This window comes from Oratosquilla oratoria, unplaced genomic scaffold, assembly GCF_046742065.1.
Source record: "Oratosquilla oratoria isolate Oo_2021 unplaced genomic scaffold, ASM4674206v1 SCAFFOLD198, whole genome shotgun sequence".
Taxonomy (NCBI): Eukaryota; Metazoa; Arthropoda; class Malacostraca; order Stomatopoda; family Squillidae; genus Oratosquilla; species Oratosquilla oratoria.
The window spans coordinates 43,398-52,500 of NW_027467550.1; the positions used below are offsets into that span (position 1 = coordinate 43,398).

At 25.9% G+C, this 9,103-nt stretch overlaps 1 protein-coding gene across 1 annotated transcript; it reads left to right on the forward strand.

Moving 5' to 3' along the window:
* The first annotated feature begins 216 nt into the window (after window positions 1-216).
* Window positions 217-702, forward strand: LOC143022835 (protein GVQW3-like). The gene has a single exon (XM_076181214.1). It carries the CDS (start codon window positions 217-219, stop codon window positions 700-702), a length of 486 nt encoding a protein of 161 aa, XP_076037329.1.
* The last annotated feature ends 8,401 nt before the right edge of the window (window positions 703-9,103 follow it).

Below are 9,103 nucleotides of genomic sequence, written 5' to 3' on the forward strand. Positions count from 1 at the left end.
GTCATTCCTAGTATATTCTAAAATTGTCATTATTAGCTTATTCTAAACCTATTGGTACGAGGGTAATTCAAAAAGTTCTGAACAAAACGTGATCAAACTTCTAGGTCCTGATTGTATATGTGTAATGTAACATTGAGCTGAATTTTGTTAAATATACTCATCATTTACTAGTATAAAGACGACCTTGATCAACATACTTTGTTCCATTTCGGAAATATGAGCTTCTCAAAGAAAGAAGTGCGAACGATCATCAAATTTTCGGTTCTTCTGGGCAAATCTGCTTCTGCCATCCACGCAGAACTTGCCCACGTTCTTGGTGAAGAATCTGCACCTGGCCCTTCCACTGTGAAGCGTTGGGCGGTGAAGTTTCGTGAAGGAGAAGCAGAAGTCTCGGATGCCCCCAGAAGTGGACGACCAAGAACAGCGACCACAAACGACAATGTGGCGCTAGTGCAGGAGCTGTTAGCAGAAGATCGGCGTCTGACAGTTCAGGAGATCAGCTTGGAGGTTGGGATATCTGAAGGAAACGTTTGGGATATTCTCCACAACAAACTGCAGAAGCGGAAGAAGTGTGCGTGGTGGGTTCCACACCTCCTCACCGAAAAAGCAGAAGGCCTGCCGCATCACACTGGCTCGTGCGCATCTTCGACGGTTCAGGAGGGAAGGAGATGCTTTCTTGGACAGAATAGTAACCGGGGATGAGACCCAGACCTCTCTCCATGCGACTTCCACCTGTTTGCAACCCTCAAAGAGCCTGGGAAATTGTGTTCCCAAACTTCCTCAGCGCTGGGAAGCCGTCATAACCAAGAATGGAGAATATATTGAAAGTGACAAATAAAGTTTTTGTAATAAATCTTCTGATTAAAATTTTGTGAAGGGGGGCTCAGAAAGTTTTGAATGACCCTCGTATATTCTAAACTTTTAACTTTTCATTTTCAGAACACATTTGTATTTGTATTTGTTTTGCATTTTTATATATATTTTTTTGTATTTTGTAGTTTTTTTTTGTATTTATTATTATAACATTAACGTTATCATTGATAATATTTTCCAAACTTTTCATTATTAGTGCATTCTAAACTTGTCACTATTAGTACACATTAAAGATCTCAATAGTACCTTCTAAACTAGTTATCATTACCATTATCTAAACTTTTTATTATTAGTACACATTAAATTCATTAGAGTGCATTCTAAACTTGTCTTTATTAGTATATTACAAACTTACTTATTGTTAGTAAAAATTAAAGTTTTCTTGAATCAGTACTCTTTCAACTTCTAATTATTGGTACATTCTAATCTTTCCATATTAGTACACATACCTGTACCTTCTAAACCTCTGATTATTAGTCCACATTAAAATTATTATTAATAATACCTTCTAAACTTATCAAAGTTAAATGCATTATTAATATATCTTTAAAACAAGTCATTATTAGTATATTACAAACTTGTCATTATTAGTATCTTTTAATCTTTCATTATTAGTACACATTAAAGTCACTGTTGGTATATTCTAGTCTTTCCATTATTAGTACACATAAAAGTTATCATTAACTGTGCCTTGCATTGTAAGTATATTGTAAACTTGTCACATTCAAGCTATTATTAATAATACCTTCTAAACTTGTACATGTTATTCCTAGTATATTCTAAACTTGTTACTTATGCATATTAAAGTTATCATTAAAAGTATATTCTAAACATGTCATTATTAGTATTTTGTAAACTTTTCACTATTAGTACTCATTTAAGTAATTATTAGTACACATTAAATATTTTATTAATAGTACCTGTTAAATTTCCCATTTTGTTATAAATAAATTTTTCATTAACATGTAAACTTGTCATATTCTAAACTTTTCATTATCATTTCATATAATAGTGCTTTCGAAAGTTGTCATTATTGGTATATTCTAAACTTCACATTAATAGTATATACTAAACTTACCACTATTAGTAGACATTAAAGTTATCCTTAATAGTACCTTCTAAACTTGGCATTATTAGTATATTCTAAGCTTGTCTTTATTAGTACAAGTTAACGATATTAATCATAGTACCTTCTAAACTTACCCTTATTATGTATAGACACGGTAAAGGAAACATGGACTGGAGGTGAAGCTTTATTCCTGACGTTTCGTCTAACGACTTTCTCCTTTGAGAAAGTCGTTAGACGAAACGTCAGGAATAAAGCTTCACCTCCAGTCCATGTTTCCTTTACCGTGTCTATACAACTTGTTCACATGGATTTTTACCCTTATTAGTAAATAGTATTTTGTTTATATTAGTACACATTAAAGTTATCATTAATAGTACTTTCTAAAAGTTGTCACTAAGGTACCTTCTGAACTTATCTTTTGTATTTTACAAAAATGCTATTTTTAGTGTATTCTAAACTTGTCATTATTACCACATTAGCATATTCTAAATTTGTCATTATTAGTGCACATTAAAGTTATCATGCAATAGTACCTTCTAAACTTGTCATTATTAGTATATTCTAAACACGTTAAAATTATCATTAATAATACCTTCTAAACTTGTCATAATTAGAATATTATTAGTAATGACATTTTTAGAAGGTTACATTAAGGATAACGTTAATGTGTAGTATGACACGTTTAAAATATACTATTAATGCAAGGTTTAGAAAATACTAACAATAGCATAGTAGAAGTTGATATTAATGAGAACTATAATACGTACTAATAAATAGTTTTGAATATACTAACAATAACATGTTTAGAAGACACTACTAATGATAACTTTCATATGTACTAATACTCAAATGTATAGAATATGCTAATAATGACAAGTTTAGAATAATGATAAACTCGGAATATATTATTATTACCAAGTAAAGAATATACTAATAATGATAAGGATACAAGGTCCTAGTAATGATAAATTTCATGTATACTAATAAAGTTTAGAATACCGAAGAAGATATGTTTAGTATTTACTAATAATGGTGTTTCGAATTTACGAACAATGACCACTTAAAAAGTATTTTTAGTGATAGCTAATGTGTACTAATAATGAAGGTTTAGAACATAAAACTGATAAGTGTTAAATATTGACAAGATTGACAAGTTAGAAGATACTGTTAAAGATAACTTTAATGTGTAGAAATAGTGACAATCGTGGATTATACTAATAAGGATAAGTTTAGAAGGTTCTATTAATGGTAACTTTATTTTGTACTAATAATGACAAGTTTAGTTTACAAGGTTTAATGATAAAACGAGTTTAAAGTGTATCAATAATCACAAGTTTAGAATATAATAGTGATGATTTTAGAATATACTAATAATGATAATTTTAGAATATACTAATAATAATAAGTTTAGAATATAATAATAATGAAAGTTGAATATCCGAACAATGACAAAATTATAATGACAATTTTAAAGGCACTATTGATTATAACTTTAATGTGTACTAATAATCACAGCTTTACAATATTTTAATAATGACATGCATAGAAGGCTACATTAATGATAATGTTAATGTGTAGTGATTATCAACAATACTTTCTAATTCATTGTTCGAAACATATCAGTATTATTATATACATATCTTCTTGGGTATTTCAAACTTTTCATTATTCGTACACATTAGAGTTATCATTATTAGGACCTTGTATACATATCATTATTAGTATATTCTAAACTTGGCAATACTGATATATTCCAAAGTTTATCAATATTCTATATTGGTATATTCTAGACTTGAGTATCAATACATATTAAAGTTACCATTAGTAGTTTCTTCTAAACATGATATTGTTAGGCTATTCAAAACTAATAATTATTAGTACGTATTATATTTATCATTAATAGCAACTTCTGATTTTGCTCTTACTAATATATTCCAAAGTTTATCATTATTCTAAACTTGTCATTATTGGTATATTCTAAACTTGTTAAAGTTACCATTAGTAGTGTCTTCTAAACATGATATTGTTAGGTTATTCAAAACTAATCATTATTAGTACGTTTCATATTTACCATTCATGGCAACTTCTGATTTTGCTATTACCAGAATTTTCTAAACTTTGCATTATTAATATGTTTCAAACGTGTCATTATTACTACACATTAACGTTATCATTAATATAACCTCCAAAACTTGTCATTATTACAAAATTGTAAACTTGTGATTATTGGTACATATTAAAGTTATCATTAGCAGTGCCTTTAAACTTTTCAATATTAGTATTTTTCAAACATTAATTATTATAGGACATAACAGTTTTCATTTATAGTACATTGTAAATTTGTCGTTATTAGTACAAATTAAAGTTATGATATATATTACCTTCTAAAGTTGTCATTATTAGTAATTTCTAAACTTAATCAATATGTTCGAAACTTGTATTTATTAATACACATTAAATAGTACAAAATAAAGTTATCATTACTAGAACATTCTAAACTTATCATTATTTATATATTCCACAATTGTCATTATTTCTACACATCAAAGCTATCTTGAGGAGTATCTTCTAAACCTGTCAATCTTAGTAGATTCTAAACTTTTAATTGTATATACATTCTAAACCTGTGGTTATTTGCAGATTTCTCAAGTTTATCATTTCTCAAGTTTATCATTATTCTAAACTTGTCATTATTGGTACATTCTAAACTTGTGAGTACTACATGTTAAAGTTACCATTAGTAATGTCTTCTAATCATGATATTGTTAGGTTATTCAAAACTAATCATTATTAGTACGTATTATATCTATTACCAGAATTTTCTAAACTTTGCATTATTAATATGATTCAAACGTGTCATTATTACTACACATTAACGTTATCATTAATATAACCTCCAAAACTTGTCATTATTACAAAATTATAAACTTGTGATTATTGGTACATATTAAAGTTATCATTAACAGTGCCTTTAAACTTTGCAATATTAGTATTTTTCAAACATTAATTATTAGAAGACATCAAAGTTTTCATTCTAAATTTGTCATTAGTACGTTCTGGTCATTATTAGTAATTTCTAAACTTAAATAATATGTGCGAAACTTGTATTCAATTAATACTTATATGCTAAACTTGTCATTATTAGTACAAAATAAAGTTATCATTACCAGAACCTTCTAAACTTATCATTATTTCTACACATTAAAATTATCTTGAAGAGTATCTTCTAAACTTGTCAATCTTAGTAGATTCTTAACATTCTTATACATTTATATTCTATACATTCTTATACATTCTTATACATTCTAAACCTGTGGTTATTAGTGCATTTCTTCTATACATGTCGTTATTAATATATTCTAATTTTGTCATTATTAGGACACCTTAAAGTTATAGCTAATAGCACCTTCTTGATTCGTTATTGTTGGTATATTATAAACTTTTCATTATTAGTAAACATTAAACTTATCAATTATAACATCTTCCAAACTTGTCAGTACTAGTGTATTCTAAACTTTTCTTTATTTTTATAATATAAACTTGTCGTTATTGATACATATTAGAACTATTATTAGTAGTATCTCCTAAACTTGTATTATTAGTACACGTTAAGAGTACCTTCTAAACATCATTATTAGTATATTCTAAACTTGTCATTATCAGTACACATTAACGTTATTATCAATATTACCTTCTTAACTTGACATCATTAGTATAGTAACTTGCCATATTAGTACACATTAAATTAATAATTAATAGTATATTCTAAAATTGTCATTATCAGTATATTCTTAACTTGTCATTATTAGTACACATTAAAGTTATCATTAGAAATACCTTCTAAACTTTTCATTATTAGTATTTTTCAAACATTAATTATTAGGTATATTATTGGTATATTCTAAACTTGGCAATACTAATATATTCCAAAGTTTATCATTTTTCTAAACTTGTCATTATTGCTATACTCTAAACTTGTGAGTATTAGTACATGTTAAAGTAGTATTGTCTTCTAAACATGACTTTATTAAGATAATTCAAACGTGTCATTACACATTAACGTTATCATGTCATTATTGCCGTTTTTTAACTTTTCTTTATTAGTATTTTATAAACTTGTACACGTTAACAGTACCTTCTACCTCAACAGTAACTTGACATCATTAGTATGTAAGTAATCATTAATAGTATATTCTAAATTTGTCACTATTACTATATTCTAAACTTGTTATTGTTAGTAGACATTAAAGTTATCATTAGAAATACCTTCCTAATTTTTCATTATTTGGATATTATAAACCTCTTCTTATTAGAACACATTAATATTATCGTTCTTAAAATATTCTAACCTTGTCATCAATAGTGCATTTTAAATTTGTGATTATTAGTGCAAATTAAAAATATCATTAGTAGATCCATCTAAGCCTTGTCATTTAGTACATTCTAAACTTCTCCTTATTAGTACATTAAAGTTATAATTGATCGTACCTTTTTCTTATTATTAGTATATTCTAAACATGTTATTATTGCACATTAAAGTAACTTAATTAATAGTAACTTCTAACCATGACATTATTTTTTCATAGAACGGTCTAAATTTGTATGTTCTAAACTTGTCCTTATTTGTTCAAATTAAAGTTATATCTGATAGCACCTTCTAAACTTATAATTGTGAGTATATTCTTAATTATTAATACACATTAAAGTTACTATTAGTAGTACCTTTTAAATTTGTTATTATTAGGACACATTAAAATTTTCCTTAATGGTAAATTGTAAGCTTGTCATTATTAGTATATTCTAAACATGTAGACACTAAAGTTATCATCAATACTGCATTCTAAACTTCTCATTTTAATATTAGTAGTACTTGCCATTGTTAGTATATTCTAAAATTTTCATTATTATTACACATTAAAGTTTTCATTAATAGTACCTTCTAAACTTCTCAATGTAGGTATATTCTAAACATGCCATTATTAATATATTATAACTTGTCATTTTTAGAATACCTTATAGCTATCAGTAATAGTTCCTTCTAAACCTGTTACTATTTGTATATTCTAAATTTATCATAATTAGTGGACAGAAAATTTTCATTTTTAAAGAATTACTATTATCGTTATATGATAAACTTTTCATTAATGATACAAATTAAAGTTTTTTTATTAGTACCTTCTAAACTTATCACTATTGGTATATTCTAAAATTCTCATTATTAGCACTCATTAACAGTGCCTTCAGAACCTATATATTAGTATATTCAAAGCTTGTCATTTTTAGAACACATTAGATTTATCACTAATAGTACCTTCTAAACTTGTCATTATTATTATATTATAGTTAACAGTTATAGTAACTTCTCAACTTGTTATTATTAGCATATTCTAAACTTGTCTTAGTTAGTATATTGTAAACTTTCATTATTAGTGCACATGAAAGTTTTCATTAACAGTACTTTCTAAACTTCTCATTATTACGTGCCATTATTTGTACGTATCATTAATAGGATCCTTTAAACTTATCACTATTGCTATATTTTAAACATGTGAGTATTACATTCTTCTAAACTTGTCATTATCTTTTATTCTAAATGTTTTATTACTTGTATTTCATTAACAGTACCTTCTAAACTTCTCATCATTACGTGCCATTATTATTTCATATTTAAGTTATCATTAATAGGATCTTTTCAATTTATTATTATTGCTATATCTTAAACATGTCAATATTAGATTCTTCTAAAGTTGTCATTACCTTATATTCTAAACTTTTTATTACCTTTCAGTATTAGTACATTCTAAATTGATAGTATTTTCTAAACTTGTCATTATTAGTATATTGAAAAGTTATCATTGATAGTATTTTCTAAACTTGTCATTATTAGTATATTCAAAACTTTATATTTTTACTAAACTTTAAGATAATTATCATTAATAGTTCCTTAAACTGTCATTTTTAGTATATTCTAAGCATCTCGTCGTTGGTATATAATAAAGTTGTTATCAATAGTACCTACCCTGTCTTTGTTTGTATATTCTAAACTTATTATTAGTATACTCTAAATATGCCATTATTAAATTATTCTAAACTTCTCATTATCAGTACATTCCAAACTTTTTATTTTGATAGCACATTAAAGTTATTATTATTAGATTCCAAATTTGCATTTATTAGTACACATTAACGTTATCATTAATAATATCTTCCAAACTTTTCATTATTAGTGCATTATGAAATTGTAAATAATACTACCTTCTAAACTTCTCATTATCACTTGTAACACATTAAAGTTATCATTAATAGTACCTTCTATACTTGTTGTTATTACCATATTCTAAACTTTTTATTGTTAGTATTTTACTATTAGTATATACTGAATTTATCATATCTTCTAAACTTGTCTTTATTAGTATATTGTAAACTTGCTTATTATCAGTACAAATTAAAGTTATCTTGAACAGTACCTTTTAAACTTTTAATTATTGGTATATTCTAATATTTTCATTATTAGTACACATACCTGTACCTTCTAAACCTCTGATTATTAGTATATTGTAAACTTCTGATTATAAGTACACATAAAAGTTATTATTAACAATAACTTGTCAAAGTTTAGAAGTTAATATTAGTAGAACCTTCTAAACTTATCGTTATTAGTATATTCCACACTTGTTATTATTTCTAAACATTAAAGTTACAATTAACAGTATCTTCTGAACTTGTCAATCTTAGCATATTCTAAATATCATTGTAGGTATATTCTAAACCAGTGATTATTAGTATATATTTAAATTTATAGTTAATAGCACCTTCTTAATTTGTCATTGTTAGTACATTATAAACTTGTCATTATTAGTACACATTAAACTTATCCAAACTTGTTAGTATTAGTGTATTCTAAACTTTTCTTTATTAGTATATTATAAACCTGTTATTATTGCTACATATTAAAGTTATTATTAAAGTTAGTATTAGTGTATTCTCAACTTTTCTTTATTAGTATATTATAAACCTGTTATTATTGCTACATATTAAAGTTATCATTAGTAGTATCTTCTAAACTTTTCATTACTTGTATATTCTAGTATTAATAGTATACATTAAGAGTTTTTTCAAAACATTAGTATATTCAATATTACCTTCTTAACTTGATATCAT

Bases quoted from the DNA above. Each gene is read 5' to 3' on its own strand.
- LOC143022835 (XM_076181214.1), top strand. From the start codon at position 217: ATGAGCTTCTCAAAGAAAGAAGTGCGAACGATCATCAAATTTTCGGTT.